Source organism: Rhinolophus hipposideros (genome assembly GCF_964194185.1).
Source record: "Rhinolophus hipposideros genome assembly, chromosome: 12".
Taxonomy (NCBI): Eukaryota; Metazoa; Chordata; class Mammalia; order Chiroptera; family Rhinolophidae; genus Rhinolophus; species Rhinolophus hipposideros.
The window spans coordinates 14,371,661-14,388,384 of record NC_138058.1 but is presented as its reverse complement, the minus strand read 5'-3'; the positions used below and the strand labels follow the sequence as shown (position 1 = coordinate 14,388,384).

At 48.1% G+C, this 16,724-nt stretch overlaps 1 protein-coding gene across 6 annotated transcripts in view; it reads right to left on the bottom strand.

Moving 5' to 3' along the window:
* Nucleotides 1-2,521: 2,521 nt before the first annotated feature.
* The window catches only part of REEP1 (receptor accessory protein 1), a 122,652-nt gene continuing 108,449 nt past the window's right edge, over nucleotides 2,522-16,724 (bottom strand). For 4 of the 6 annotated variants that reach the window (XM_081068342.1, XM_081068340.1, XM_081068339.1 and 1 more), the window contains 3 exons: nucleotides 14,531-14,566; nucleotides 7,884-8,035; nucleotides 2,522-5,617 (listed from right to left, as the gene is read on the bottom strand). In XM_081068342.1, the coding sequence (XP_080924468.1) occupies nucleotides 5,546-5,617; nucleotides 7,884-8,035; nucleotides 14,531-14,566 (260 nt within the window). In that variant the 3' untranslated portion in view covers nucleotides 2,522-5,545. The remainder of the gene's footprint in view (nucleotides 5,618-7,883; nucleotides 8,036-14,530; nucleotides 14,567-16,724) is intronic. The other 2 variants (XM_081068343.1, XM_081068344.1) reach the window with 2 other exon arrangements.

Sequence of the window (16,724 nt, the reverse complement as noted above, 5' to 3'; positions counted from 1 at the left end):
CAGCTTGTCTAATTCACAGCTTTTGCTTACGCTTAGTTTCTGCTTTCTCATAATAACTCTACCTTGCCCCATTGAGGTTCTTTTCTGTCATGACTCAGCTCTTATTTCTAATTGCCAAGACACTAACTGGCCAGCTTACCTTTTAACACCAGGTCTCATCTCAAGTCACCAAACAGTGTAGGGATTGTCTGTTCTTAGGTCAGGAGCCCACCCTGGCCCACTTGGTTGTGTTGGCAGTTTCATGTAGAGCAAAAAACAGTCCTATGGGCCATTTCACTTAGAGGTGAGCTTGGGGTGGCAACATGTCTGGTCTGCTAGGTCTTGTGTTCATAACTGTCATTTAGTTAATTAGAACATGATTTTTTAGAGAGAGAAGAGTAAATGAAATAGCCTATCAGTATGCCCATTCATGAAACAGAAGTGGCTACACAAATGAAGAAAATCTTTTTACCCAGAAGTTGAAAGATACTGTATTTTTTTAAAAGTTAGTTTATGTATTTGATATTTCATATTTTAATTGTAAGGATAAACTTTTTCCAAAGATGCACTGTAGAAACTAGGTGGGGGGAAGTCATCTCAATCACTTTAGAAAAGATGCAAGAGTTAAGTGTTGCTCATTTAAAAAGGGTCAGGTAAGAGGCATTGAGAAAAATTCAGTTGACTGAGTGGAGTAGTCTAGGGCAGTGTTTCTCAGCTCTCCTATCAGCATCATCTGGGAAGAATTTTCAAACGATAGAGCACCTTGCCTGGTTGAAAAAGCATTATTAAATAGAATTACACCTCAATTACTGTTTCAAATCCTTTAATGTAATGATGACTCGACGAAGGTCTTCTATTAATAGAATGAGGTAAAAGATAACCAAATTGCAACTCTGGCATGTCAGACTGGGATTATTAGAGGAATTCCCTGAAACCAGTGTGTGTTCATTAAAAGGAAAAGGGGCAACAATAGAATGTTCTATTTATGAGACCAATTAATAAAAAGCAGATACTTGAGATGAGGTAAAAGCCTGAGGCATGGAATGGCATTCTGCTTTGATGGGTTTTCATTTCCTCGTACTTCTGAGATGGCAGAAACCAACCACTGACAAGATTCCACGTCATTTCCCACTTTCCTGGCTCCTGCCCTCTCTTCTACCTCCGGTAGGGAGAAGGAACTGGTGCCTAAAGAATTTGAGGAGGAAGACACTTTCTCCCGCCTCTGACTTCCCTGGCATGACCATGGACAAGGGTCTTTGTCCCTGGGGCCTCAGAGCACCCTTGGTTTCTCCTCGACAAGGGACAGGCAGGGTGGAGACAAGGACCGGCAAGCAGGCACCGGCATCCAGAGGTGGACTGACGTGGAGGGGCTGACGTGCACACAATTTAGGGGGAAGGGAATTTTCATCACACACAATGTTTTGTGGGTAGCAGAGCTTATCATCAAACTGATTAGAGTTTTACCACAAAACGTCATTAAAGGGTCTACCTAAATGACATTCAAGTACGTGTCACCGTATGTACTGAAAACCTGTGCTGCAGCACAGTGATCAGCATTCATCTACAAAACCGCCAATCCTCATACCAGCCTTGCAAGGAGATATAATTTATCCCTAGTTTAGATTTCGGGAAACTGACGCTTACAGAAGGTTAAATAACCCAAAATACAGCGAAGAAGTCATTCAGAACCTAGGTCTCACTCCTTGGAACCCTGTGTATTTCCCTGAGTTTTCTAACGCCATAACGAAAATTCATATCTAAACAGGTGACTGTAATCTAGCATTATAAAAACTAAATACATCTTCATGACACTGTATCAAGTCAGCTTTTAAATTTTAAAACTATCACCTCTTAAACTGATTAAACTTAGTTCTGTTGACATTGGACTTGGTTCAGTAAATGAATAAATGGATTTTCAGCCTTTCCATCTCTGTCTTCCTTTCAGTCTTCTGAATCTGCTTTACCTTCTACTGCTTTATTTTGTAGTTCTTGTGTCTAACAGAATATGATATAAAGGCAAAGAAAATGATTTTCATTTCGATGTTTCAAATTTTGAGTTTCCAAGTCTTTTGACCACCCAATGAAGCTTGCGTATTTTAAAGTCAAGGGCTACAGTGGTGTTAAGGGTGTCCACACCACCCAGGGCATTTCCACCTGCACCACCTGCCTCTGACCTGCACACGTTCTCCCCCCATTGGCAGATGAGGAGACACGTGCCAGGAAGGAAAACGACAGATCAAAGATCTGTGCAGAATTAAAACTGCCTTCCAGATGAACTAGTATTCTATTTTCATAGCTACCCAGTTTCCTCTGGCGACCTTTCAAAATGTAAAACAAACATACTACCAGGTTTGTATTTATGTGATTGATTGGTTTTCAAAACACTGATACTTAATTTTTTTCCTTGCAGTGATTCTGGGCAGTGGGCACAGGGCAGATCACCAGGCACCAAGACGCTAAGCATTCAGCGTCTAATCCTTGCTACATATTTTAAAAAGTATTTTTCTCTTTCCTCATAAGCCTAACATTACAAAGATGTTTCTGAAAAGAAAAATGTTAAGACTTTATTCAAGATGTATATCAGGCATTATAACACAACAGCAGAACGTCAACCTTTGGAATACCGTGACTTTACACCCCTTTGATGCACAAAATCTGCTATTTTATTACAGATCGTTCTATAGGGTCTACAGAAATAAACTAGGGGAAATACGCACAGTCATTATCCAGCACTTCAGCTGTCTGAGAACAAGTGACATCCTTTGCCGTTTTAAATACTGTGCAAGGTGAAGAAGTAGGAAGGTGTTCGCTCAATGGTGGTCGTGGTGGGCAAGCACTGTTGTCACAAACACACAGACAGTTTACGACACAGAACACACATTTCAGAGGCCAGTGAAATGAGCAAGCGAGTCACACAAAGCCAGGAGGGATTGTGACTAAACTTTCCAGTTTGTAAGTATAACACATCTTACCTCAGAAACAGATCGGATGCTCGATGGCAAATAACTAAGTTATTACGTGAAAATTACAGACTTTCGAGCTAGCGTTTTGTAAACAGCCTGTGTCTGTATATCAGCAAATGAAAAACATTCAGTTATATCCTCTAGACAGAACACCACACCACTACGTGTACACTTTGAGGCATTCACATTTTATGTCAGTCCATACACAAATACAACAGTTGGTTGGATAAGTAAACACGTTCTGCCAGAAATAAGACAGCTGCTCTTAGCTGTCCAGTGAGTGTTTTTAAGAGAGAAACCAACTCCCTAATCAACACTTGAAGGAAAAGTAGTTACATTTACATTAAGACAGCAGTTTGGATACCTTTATATTTTTTAAATCTTGATGAGAAGTAATACAGCTTGTCTGAGAGTAGAGTGCTCCAAACTTGTTTTTTGGCATAGTTGAGTGCAAACTTGATAGTCGTACGTGTTGAAACTTTCCATTGTAAAATGGTGAAAATCTAGCTTGTTCACAATAGAATTTTAATCTCTGCTGCTACAGGCATTTATTATTTTGGCGGGGAAAAAAAGTTGCTTAAAAGCTGCTTAAGTTAAGCTTTTTATGTACTTGTTTTTGATAATCCTGGGTACTCCCAACTAACAGGTATATACATTTTAAAGCATATATTTTCCCTTTATCTGAAACTATTCAGTGCGCTTGAAGAAAACAGATATTCCGTTTTCCCTAAACAGGTTTAGGGATTGGTGGGTGTGGGGCATAGGCAATGAGCAGACAGCTTCTATCCTCTGAATCACAAATTTGCTTTTAGGTTTATTTTCCTAAATCCTTTTGTAAATTGCAAAGTCACCTTCAGAGTTAATTGTGGGAAGAAGGGATTTAAAATGTATACATCTGGTAACAATCAACTTCAGGTAGAACCCCTTCTGACGTGGGTAAGATCCAGCCAGTGTGTCATCAGCAAAAACCACTGATGTCCACTGAGTGTCGCTCAGTAACGGAACTGTCTAGGCGGGGCTGTCCACAGCTGGGAAACAGTAAGCTCTATGTGGTACATAGCACTAATTCTCTAGTCTTCAGGGCATATCTATGAACAAACACAATCCAAGTATTATAAATAACTGGGTTGTAATCACTGCATGCATTACACTGAAAGAAAACACCAACTCGAAGCACAAATCTACCGTCCTACATGTAGGCTCAGCTCTCCAAGGGGAGAGCAGTTACCTCGGACTAAAATGCTATTTAAACCAGATTTGTCCTTTCTGACAAAATTCTCAATCTAAGCAGGGAGTCCCCTCAAACAGTGCTTTATTCTCCTACTAAGCAATCTGGGCTTGTGTAAAACGCCCATTAAGACCTGGAGTGCCCATGAGCATGTGACTTCCTTCTCGTTCACATCTGGACAAGCTGAGGAGGGAACAGAAGGATGAGAGCCACAGCGGCCCGTGGAGCTGAGCAGTAAGTGATAGCCACCAAGATCTCAACCTCAAACCTTTCTAGAACCCAGCATTCTGATTGCTACACAGGTGTCTCAGATGTGTTTTATAGCGTCCCTGAAACAAGGCATAGTTCTAGGTTTTGTTTTAATTTGGTTGATTGGTTGGTGTTTGCTTAGTGTTCTCTAAAAAAAAGCGCTCAGATTGTAGGCTCCTCTACCTGGGGAAATCAGTCACAGCACAGGTTATTATGGAGGGTGAACAGTCATTTATCAAGAACTTTCCAGACACTAAGAATGACCCCTCACAGCAGCTCCAGATCCCCAAACAGTTTGACCAAGGGTTAGCCGCCTGCCCAGGCACACGGTAACCCCCTGAGAGGATTCAGAAGCTCCTCATCCTGAATCCAAGGGGAAGACAAGCTTCCTGTGACTACTCTGATTCTAGGCTGTGCCCTGACCTCATTACACTCATCTTTGTCACTACACTATTGTCTCTTTTCATTCTGCACCAATCTGATACACTTATTAAACAACTGTCTGAAGAATATGGGCCATTGCCCTGCAGGAGAAGGGATGTGTGACTGGAGTTGCATTTGGAAGCTTTGTAAGTACATCTAAGACATTCTTGAGAATCAGAACAAATTTTTACACTTCTGTTTCTGCAGTTTTCTTACATGATCAGAACCTCTGGCAGCCCTTGCCAGCCCACTATATTAAGCCAAACGCCATAAATATGTACATTGTAGTCCACAGTATTAGTACCAAGAACAAAAGAAGTTTTAAAAAATTGCTTTGTTTGCATTTACAGGACTAAAAACGAAGTATGCAACAAATAAATTACAAACGTCCTCCTCAGCAGCGTGGGGGTGATTCTTTCATATTTCTAAAAACCGCTGTCTGTAATGACAATCCAACTTCAGAAGACTTAAAGATTACAAGCCCCACACGCTACCTTGCCTTTAGCCTCTCCCCAGCAAAACAAAGAAAAGGGAAAAACAATTGTCTTAAAAGTGGAGGAGAGGAGAGAGAAAAAAGACCGTGTCTGTGAGGCGGCACACTCAAAGCACACCAGCTTGCAGGTTTCTATGTTATTAGTGAGTAGCTCTTTAAGGCAGAGAAGAAACATTCCATGTATCCGGTGCTGCTGTTGGCTCATCTCACTCACGTGGTTTCAGTGGCTGAGGATGAGGTACTTTTCTTCCTGAAGCGAGATCGAAGGATTCTAGGCGGTGCCTGGCAAAGAAGAAAAGAAAAGCATGCCTCAATCTGGCATAAATGTGGCATCTTTGAGGACAGCAGCTGGAGGGGTCTGGGTGACACATCTGGCTTCTTTGGCCAAATGCACACGTGTGGGAAGCAGCTGGCTGGGGCGGGGGACGCACTCTGCATTTCCACAACAGAAGCCGAGTCACTTCCCAAGCATCTCCAGGAAGCTGAGCCAATTGAAACGGCCAGCACCTCCCCCCCCCCGCCCCCCCCCCTTCATACTCTCCCAAGTCCCTGGGTCTCACAAGCGAATGGTTGTGCAGAAAGATGACACATCTTCCTCGTGTCTGCCTTGGGAGCAAAATGATCTTAACAAGTGACTCTGCAGAGAGAAGCCTCCCCAGCGCTTCCCCAGTCGTTGTCATTTCCTTCAGGAACTGGCCTCACGTTTCTGGGTACATGCCTAAAATTTCCATCACCACATTTCCAGCCCTCTTTCTGGATGTGATATCCTTTAATGCACAGCAAACCACACAACAAAGCAAAACACTGCCTTTAAATAGAAAGGGTTTTCTCCTAGCAGAGCGCTCAAGGGGTTTCTCACAAAGGCTCCAACCTGCCCTCAACCCCTGTCGCTGTCCACTTCTCCCATCCGAGTACTGACCAGGCCCAATGCTGCTTAGCTTCCGAAATCAGGCGCATTCAGGATGGTACGGCGGTAGACTCTGTCCACTTCTCTATCCTCACCTTCTGTATCTACACACACTGTCCTCTATTCCTTCCAGCTGGAAGCCCTTCCTCCCTTTTCTATCTTGCTATGTCTAGTCCTCTGTATGCCGCAGCCTCAAATCACTCCTGAGCCCTTCCCCCCACGGCCCAGTCAACACAACCAGGACTGTCACCTTTGTTGTCACTGTGGCTTGCACATTAGAGGACATAGGAGGACTCTGCACCCATGGCAGGTGTGCCTGCTCACTGTTTCCCCCACCCACTTGAACTTCCTGAGGACAGGTCCACGTTCACCACCATTTCCCAGCGCTGCTCAGTGTGCAGCAGGCACCTGGGGTGGTGGGGGCTGGGAAACAGGAGGCCCCAGCATTCCACATCCTGAGTCTTCACCCTACACCTTTACAACTAGGAAACGTTTACCCATCACTTCGGGACAGACAGTAGTAGAAGAATCAGTGAACCTATGGTTTAGTAACCTGCCTCAGGCTGTTTCACAGTAAAGCAGCTTGTGGAGCTTTAAAAAAACCACCCATGCGGCACAAACCCTCAGGCCCTAGAATGGCTTTGGCACCTTCCCCACTAGCCTTTCCCCATCTCAGGGCTGCCCAGACCACAACGGACGCCTCGAGCAGTGCCCAAACCCAGGACATCTTTTACCAAAATCTTGAACCTCAAAATTAGCCCATGAGTGCCCCATCCTGGAAAGGAAGCTGATGGGCTCGTACACTGCGATGCTAGTAACTACGTCCTCGTGTGAACAGGAATGACAGGCCGTTGTGCGTGTGTAGGAGAACCCTCACTACATTTCCTCATCGCACGTGGGGCTCACGGGTCTCCGCTCTGTGGACAGGATGCCCAGCTTGCCTCAGATGGACTCTCAGGCCGCAGTATTCAGCAGATGGGGAATAGGAGAGGTGACGTGAGGGGGCAGAGAGGAAGACTCTGGGGTCCCCCAATTCTGCTGGCCCTGCACCTGAGCCCAAGGCTGGCGACTCCCCACCCACGACAGAGCAAGGCCCGTGAGGCTCTAGGCCGGCTCTCCTGCTGCAAAACTCCATCCACATCTATAACTGGCTACAGCACATAGATCAAGTGTATTGTTTTTGTCATTTTACAGGACTGTACCCCTTTAAAAACATTTTATGAATATCTACTTTGTATCAGGCACTCTGCTGTGTCTTAGAAATACAGTGATGAACAAACTTATTTATACCGTAAAACCTTGTTAAAGAACACATTCTGAGTTTTTCTCCATCCCCTCCACCCCCAAATACTCATTTGGATTGCTTTTCACGCACCTATCTTAGGTTAGTAGTTAATTTATTTAAAAAAAAATAGACACTATATCCCACCTCCTATTTCTAAATAAAATTAGTAGGGTCTTTTTTTGCCCCTTGGCTGGATGCTGCCGAGCAGCCAGTCCTGCCTATTTGATGGAAGCCTCCCATCCCAGGCACTTTTAGGTGCTGGACGCCCCAAAGAGGCGGCTCCCAGGAGCCCCAGAACTCCAGGGCACAGCCCCTGTGCAAACGCATGCTCCACCCCACAGCCCCAGACGCTGTACCTCCAGGGGGATCTCCGTCTTTCGAGGCGCCTTATACTTGTACATGAAATCCAGCAGGTCTTCCTCCTCCTCATCAGAGAACGCCAGTGGGGTTTGGACCTGGTGGGGCTTCCAGGCCTTCACACCACCCTCATTCATATCTCCCTCAACCACTTAATGTCCATTTACAATCTACACAGAGGAGACAAAGTACAGCGAGGAGGGATCAGTGTGGAAAGGGGCCAGGGTGGGCAGGCAAGAGCAAGGTTAGGCACACAGCACCAGCATCCAGGCCTGTTAGGACAACCGAGGCCTTTCTGTCTGAAAAAGAAGCCGGTATCCTCTGGGATCCTGCAGGGGGATCTGCGATTGGTAGGGTACAGCTGGGAGACTGGCCACAGGGAAGTGGGGAGGCAGGGCACCGCTTCCCTGGGAGAAGGACGATGTTGCTTAACGGACACATGTCAAACCCTGCAGCTCAGACCCGCGGCACCACACCAGAGGAATGCTGGGGGGTGGGAGGGTGAGGTGTCTCCACCAGAAAGGAAGGTGACGGCGACTTGGAATGGCAGTTTTCTCTGTTATACATACAAGCAATGCTGGCAGAGCATTACACTTGCCTATTCAGCTCGAAGCGTTGCTTAAGAGAAGGGATAGAAAAGGCCAGGATGCCTCACAGAACCTTCAGCAAAGCTGTATAGATTTTTCTAGGCCAAGTCCTAGAGCAGCAACGGGGCCTAGTGTAAGGAGAATCTAGTCATAGCCTTCCCCTCAAAAATGATAGCGAGATTCCTGTTTTAGTCTTCTCTGACTAATCCACAGGAAAAGCTCCAGAATTAATTCATGTCATTAAATGCATATTTTTAAAAATGTTCAAAGCTGAACATGTCATCCGACCAAATAGTCCCATCTTAGTTGAGACATAAAATATTTCCTGCCCATACCCAGCCTGACCCCCAGAGACACATCTTTCTATACGTTATACTGTGTTTCCCTGAAAATAAGACCTAGCCGGACAATCAGCTCTACTGCGTCTTTTAGAGCAAAAATTAATTTAAGACCTGGTCTTATTTTACTATAACATAAGACCTGGTCATAATACAATATAATATAATTAATATAACATAACATAACATAACATAACAACATAATAAATATAATATAATATAACATAACATAATATAATTAATACAATATAATACTAGGTCTTATATTAATTTTTGCTCCAAAAGACGCATTAGATTTGTTTGTCCAGCTAGGTCTTATTTTCGGGGAAACAGAGTATATTGATTTTTACCTAGAATCACAGAATGCAAAGTCGGCCCTCAGATCCTCTGGGCCAAACACCCTGAGGCCTACAGACAGAAACCAGGTCTCTTTCTGGGACACCCTGCTACTTCTCCTAAAAACCAAATGTGCTCTCTCCATCAAAAGGGGACTTCCTAGACTATAAAAGCACAAGGTGTGGGTAAGTCAAACTAACAACCAAACCCTAATCTCCAGCAGCTCTCCCAGTTTTTGCTGCTGTACTCCCCAACCGCCAGCAAGAGGCAGTACAAGAGCACAGTTGTTTTAACCACGAAGTTCAAAGCTGATTTGCAGTCCAGGAGTGACCTGCTCAGACAGCACCTTAGTAAGGGCCGAGCCTGAGATCGTTAACCTCTGATTTGTTTTTCATCTCTGTGTGGCCCCCAGCCTGTTCACTCTGGTTTTACGTTTTCCGGTGGTCCCTTCCACGGCCCAAATCAGCTGCATCCTTCCAACTGTTGAACATGAAGACTGGCAACCCCAGGGAGCCTTCCCTGAATATCCTGGTGCTCGCTGGCCTCTCCTCTCCTTCACCCTGACAGCCCCTGGAAGCTGTCCCATGGGGCTTGTGCTGCATGCCCTGGTTCTCATGTCAGTCTCATTGCCACACACCAGCAGAAAATGTCCTGAGCTTTGGGGACGCCAGCAGATCCTCCCTTGGTCCCTGACCCAGGGCTGAGCACACAATGGCCACTCAGCCACTAAATTAGGTGGAAAACTGACATCATCTCAGAGTGCTCAGCTCTTGTCCCAACAAATCAGAACTCTATACCCATCCACAAGGAAATTCTTTCTGGGTACAGACACCTCCTGCCTGAGGGAGGAAAAATAGACAAAAGCCCTCAGCCCTGGGCAGAAACGACACAAGCAGCCTGGCCAGCTCTGTGCCAGCCAGAAACCCTGCATGCTGGGAGCAGGCTTGAGGACGGGCTGGGGTCTGTGCCTCTGCACACACAGTTGCCTCTAAATCCAGGTCCAGGGCTTTCCCTGCACTGGTCACCCCGAGATTCAGAAGCAGTTCCCTCACCACAAGATCTTCAGGCATCAAACCCTTCAGCCGCACACCCCATCTGGATTCACTGAGACTGAGCAGTTGAACTCACACGTTACCAACATGATAATAGTTAATAATAATAATGACCGCCACTATCTCAGGGCTGAAACCAAAATGGTTTTGAGTTTCTTCTCCACTGTGCACTTGAGCGTAGACTAAATGGTAGAGAAGAAGTGACCCACTGGCTCACTAGGGGTGATGGGTCAAGTGGAGCCCAGACATCCAGGCAGGAATAGAAAACAAGCATTGAACTCAGCAGAGGCTGGGAGCCAACGAGACTAGTGTGGGCAGCTCAGGGGGGCTGACGTGGCCTTGGAAGGAAGCCACAGAGAGAACCTATAAAAAAAGAACCCTACTGATCGTGTTCACTGAGGGTTTCTGCCAAGAGTGCTGTCTGTAATATCCTGCCTCCCTCTCAGGAGCCATAAGAATAAACATTCTGGACAAGCTGAGCCTCTGAGCCTCTGGTTGGCAACTGTGTTGTGACACTGAATCTCTTACCTGTGTTTCCCTCTTTGCACTGGCTAAAAGGACACCCCGCCTCTTTGACAGTCCACAACTTTATGGAACGCACATAAATTTTTCTTCTCGCCTCTGCTTTCACCTTACCTGCCTATTCCCTTTCCAAGCTTCATTTTTGTTACTTTCTGCAAGAAGTAATCTATATTTCTGCAAGAAGACTTAAATCCTTCTCGGAAAGAAGGCAGTACTATAAAGAAAGAAAGAAACCCCAAAGAACATGGCCCCCTGAAGAGGCGGACAGAGATAAGGATGAGTGGCGGAGTGGCGTGTTGCTACTCACATCATAGTACTCTAATGGCTCCCAGAAACAACTATATGAGAGGAGCGTCTGTTGTGGAAGGTCACGATCACAACAATCACTTTTAAACCTCAGGTGATAGCAGCCAGGGCCTGGGGCCTGCAGAGCTGCCACCATAATGCCCAAGGCTGGGGGCCTCTGGGGAAGGGCAGGGGGTCCCTCTTATTTTCCACAAAGGGGCATGAGTATGTGGCCTTGGCTGACATTCTGTACTAGCAAACGTGTCAGCAGGACTTAAGCAGGCTGGGAAGCAGCTCCGCTTCTCTCTGTGGGGAGGGCAGGGAGGAAGAAACCGGCAGAGACTCCTAGCCCTTAAAGACCCAGCAGATCCACTGTTACCGAGCCCTAGGCACTCCCAAACCAGCAGGCAGCAGAACAAGCCCCGGATTAGCAAACACATCTCACACAGCACACGTGAGTGGGAGCATTAGTGGAAGTCGGCAAACATGTCTGGAGAAGAGCACGCCCTTGTGGAACACTTACATCCGAGTCCAACAGCCACCGAGGAGAAAGAAAAGAATATTCCGTTAGGGCAGGGTCTATTGGAGACGAAACTGACACATCTGTGTGAGCATGCACACACATGCACACAAATATGCAGACACACACTTCCCACGCTTTAAACCTTGGACAGCGCCTGCTGCTGTCAGTCACAGGAAACTACTGCCCAGGCTACCCTCAAGTAAAACACCATCCTCCCGCCCGTCCCCTCCCGCCCCGCCACCCCCCAATAGAGCAGGTAAACAGGGATGACTTCGCTTTTTACAACGATATTCCACACACTTGATTTAAAGAACAAAACAGAAAAAATCCACCTTTATAACTCATTCCCAGCAGTACTACAGAGTTCAGTTCCACGTTACATCAAGGTCCGTAGAGAGAAAAGAGAGGAGGAAGGGAGGTAGGGACAGGAGAAAGAGAGAGAATAGAAAAGTGGAGAAAGAGCATGCAGGAAATAATAGGGAATCTACCGACAGAGGGGAAGGGGTGGAGCAGAAGTGGGGAGAGAACATTGTCCTGTAATGTGAGACGCAGATGAAAATCAACTCGGGCGCTCTGTCCAAAGCACCCGGGACCCCCTAAGTCTGTCACAGCAGCACTGCCTGAGAGTTGGCCTCCAGCCTCAGGTGCCAGACACACCTCCCCCAGCACCATCTGCTGACATTTCACAGCCAGCGCCCTTCGATGAAGAGATGGTCAGAGCTGTGAGAGCCCCAGGGACATCTAGCCCCACCCCACCTCAGAAGGGACTGAGGCCTGAGAGTAGAGGGACGCCTCACAATCACAGGGGGAAGTAGTGTAGATGAATCATCAGCCGGTTCCTTGCAAGAAGACTGTAGGGAGGGGACAGAACTCGAAGGCGCTGGGTGTTAACAGGGCTGAAAAAGGGAGTGTTGGGGAAAGGCTCCCAGAACACACGCCTGAGCTGGGCCACCCAGCCTCAGGCCTCCTCCGAGACCCACCTGCTGCCCTTTCCCTAATAACCTGCCCTGTCCCCACAGCTCCCTGAGAGAGCCGTCTCTACGAAATCCCCAGAATCAACTGCAATTCTGTTTGCATGCACTGGAAATGCAGCCTCTGATGATGAAACCATCAGATATCATGGGAGGTGAGGGCTTCCCAGGGAGCAGCACAGGGCAGCCCCATGAGGACAGAATGGAGGAAAAGGTGGCTTTGCTTCCCCTGGTCCCCCAAACGACAATATCTCAGAACTAGATGCTTTCCCAATGGCTCACAGAATTTACAAACCCAAAATTTTAAAGGGTGAGTTGATGGACAGAAATAACTACAGCTGCTTGAGGCCACTGGGACGGCACGGGTGTTTCCCATGAACTATGTAGTACGCCCACCAGGCCCAAGAGTAGCCCCTCGTGCCAGGAGCAACTTTCACACCATTGACAGGTAACACTGTACAACTTAATAATTATACATGCATACCCTTCCGGTTCTGATGTGGATCAGGACGCCCCCAAGGGACACGTGGCTAGTCATTCCTCGCCAGGGTGTGAGGATGGTTTCCACTGTCCCCCAGCTCAGGACTCCTTTGAATGTCAGCTCACATTGGGCTTATGGCCTCCGAAACCCCCAAGCCTTCTATGAACCTTAAAAATCCTTGGCATTGAGAAGCCTTAAAAATGAGAATAAGTGACTCTTCTTAAAACGTAGCTTCTTGTCTTCCTGCTCTCCACCGATGTGAGAGGGATGTGCCCTGCCTCTGTGGCCCTGGGGCTGGTGGCACAGGCACGGTGCACACCTTCCCCTCACACCAGCCGGCAGCTGCAGGCCAGGCGTGGCCCCTCTCTCCTTCTGAGCCAAAGGCAGGCAGCTCACCCATGGTGGGGGGAGCCCTCCACGGGGGTGAAAGGGGAGCTGGGTTGGTGCAGCACCACTGCTAGCTCCTTATGTGTCTAGTTAAGGTTAGGGAAACAGCAGTCAGGACAGATCAACATGGCCAACCACGGGTGGCCGTGGCTCCACCGAGCCGTCACTCACACACAGGGAGGGCAGCAGCAGGAGACCCCGTGCAGGACTGGGAGACCCCAGGCTTGTCCCCGCTCCCTGAGGTTTCCTAGCTGCTCAGGGCTACAATCATCATCATCCTTCAAAACGCCCTTTCACAGCCATTTTCACAACAGCGCAATGAGGTGGGAAGCGGGGATCTTTATCTCCATTTTAGGATGAGGAACCCGAGGCTCCGAGTGGTTAGGTGATTCACACACAGTTACACAGCTAGTAAGTGGCAAAGCAGGACCAGGGCTCCCTTGGTAGCAGCAGGACCAACAGCCCGGGAACTGTAGGGCGTTCACTTTCGAGGCTGTGGGTGAGTTCCTGTGTCCTCATCACTCAGGGCACAAGGAACTATGACACTGTGGTGGTCTGAAAATACCCCCACATTCTTTGACACTCCTCCCATCAAGAGGGGAAGATTAAGTCCCCTCCCCTGAGTGTGGGCTGGACTTAAAGACTCATTTCCAACAAATAGAATAAAGCAGATGTGGTGCTACGTGACTTCAAAAGTAGGTCCCAACAGGTACTGGGACTTCCCCCGCGCTCACGCTCTCTCTCTTTCTCTCTCTCAAACCAGTCACTCTGGGTAAAGCTCCCTGCCATGTGGTAAGGATGCTGAGGCAGCCCTAGAGAGGCCCAGGTGGTAAGGAGCTGAGGCCTCCAGCCAAGAGCCATCGGAGAGCCATCTTGGAAGTGGGTCCGCCACGCTTCGTCAATCTTTCAGATGACTGGGAGACATCTCGACTACAACTCTTGAGAGACCCTGAGCCCAAACTACCCGGTTAAGCTGCTACCAAATTCCTAGCCTTTAGACACTATAGGATGATACAGGTTTGCTATTTTAAGGAGTTAACTTCCTGAGCCCTCCCCCAGACCATGCAGCTGAAAGGGAGCCCCAAGGTCACGTGCCAGCTCATGGTTAGAACCTCTTCCCGAGGCGAGTCCAGCACGCTGCAGAGAGGCTGGCTGCTTACTTACCTTTCCGGGTCCTGCAGGTGGAGCAGCATGTACACACTGTGGGGATGGGGGGCACCATCAGTGATGTCCCCCACTGGACAGGAACCAGCCCCAGGCAAACAGGGAGGCCTCAGTGAAGTGTGGGGATCTCAGTGTGTTCACTATAGGGGTTCCAGAAATGTGGGTCTCTGTAGAGACACCAAGGTCGGGGTGGGGGTCATTCCAGATTCAGCTTCTAGAAAATCCCCTTGCCTGACCCTCAGAGGTCAGTCCTTGTATCGTGCAGCCCTAGGGAAGGCAGGGGCTGGGGTCAAAGTTTCCTCTGGGAAACAACTCCAACCTCCCCTACGGTCAGAATGACCTCCAGGAAACTTCAGACCGACCTCTGACCCCGCAAAGCACTTGCTGTCTGGCCATTTGGTCCAAAGCCTAACTGGCTGCTGCTTTGCACACTCCATCGGTCTTGGTGCACATCCAGGCCTTGGTATACAGCAGGTGCTCACTAACTATATGCTCAGTGTCTCCAAGTCCACAGAAGGCAAGGATCATTATTTCAACTCCCTTTGTATCCTTCCTGGGGTCCAATGACACGCTTTTAATAGAGGTGTCTGACAAAATACCTCCCAGTTCACTCTGTAGGGAGGGCAATGTGTCCTTCCAAACTCCATCTTGGTAATTTTGCACAATGGGCGTATATTGTTATGTTACATAACCTGTTACATAACACCTCATTCTGTGTTGTCCTTTTTCCACTAGGCACCATGCTTTCAAGATCTACTTGTATGTCCACTGGAATTGTTGCTTCCAGCGGCTGCATGCAACTGCATGGGGTGTAGCCACCACCTCTTTCCTGTCCTCTCCCAGGTTGCCCTAAACTCTTGGCCCCTGTCCAGGTCTGCAAATGATCTTGTTTGCTCTCCTCACAACCCTAAGATGTAGGCTGAATAGGGATTATTGTGCCCTTTTCACAGAGGAGAAAGCTTAAGGGAATTGGGCTCATCTCCTTTGCCAAGGTCAAACCCTCTGGCAGTGACAGCCTGGGCTACATTCTGATAAAGGTTCTGAAGCTGAGTCTAGACCAATGGGAACCATGTGCTGACTGCCTAGTGACATCTGCCTCGCTGTGCTGCACCCATTGTCTCTGCACAAGTCCAGTGTCACCCAGCCAAGATGGAAGCTCAAACGCGGGGCCCTTTCCCCTACCCAACCACACCTGGTGTCCAAGGCCCACACTGGGGGCTGGGAAGGCATGTCAGCCCTGTGTGGCGTCCTCCCAGACGTCCTCCCAGGCACCCCACCCCTCCACTCAGGGGTTATAACCACCCCAGATCCTAGGCACTTTTCCCCATGCCCAGGCCCTGGGCCATCTTTCACCTGTCTTTCTTTCTGAGATAACTTCTATTTTAGGCCCCAGAACAGCGGGGACAAGAGCCATATGGCCCCTGTCCTCCCTACTAGATCAGCACCCCCCTTCTCTGTCCCCTGAAACCACAGGTGCCAAGGCCAAAGGCGAGCAGGGAGGAGAGCTGGGTCATGCTGCAGCACAGTGGGCTTTCTGGTTCTCCATGAACTCCACCGGCGTGGCTGGTGACCAGAGCACTGCCCACTGCCCCCGTGGGGCACGACAGAGGACGTCACTGCTCATGGAGGGTGGCAGGGTCAACACCAACACAAATCATCCCCAACTCTTTCCCACCTAATACTAGTCTGGGGAGATATTCAAAGCCCAGGGGACACCTGCTATCGCCTTTTAGATCCCACCAGATCTCTCACTTTCCTATTTCTGAGGCTGCCCTGAAAAATCCACCAAGGAGCGGTCTAGGGGGGAGGCCTAGATTCCTGTCCTGTGTGGCCTCGGCACAGTGTACGACCTCTCTGAGCCTACTTCCTCCACTTGGTTTAGCTCTATAATGACAACATACAATCTCAGAGGGGAAAGGACTGTGGGGTTACCCAGGCCCACTTCCTAGAGCGTCGTACATGATCAGTCAACTCTGCTTTGGACCCTTCCAGTGGTAGGGATCTCGCTACCTCACGATGTAGCCCATTTCTCTCCTGGACTCCTTCATATGATAAAGTGTTTTCATAGGTGAGGAATAAAAAGATCAATAAGAGGAGTTACTCCACAGAGTTCCAGGCAGGATCCTAAGCACTTTTACATGGATTATTTCATTTGAATCCTCACAACAACCCCACAAATGTGAATTATCATTCC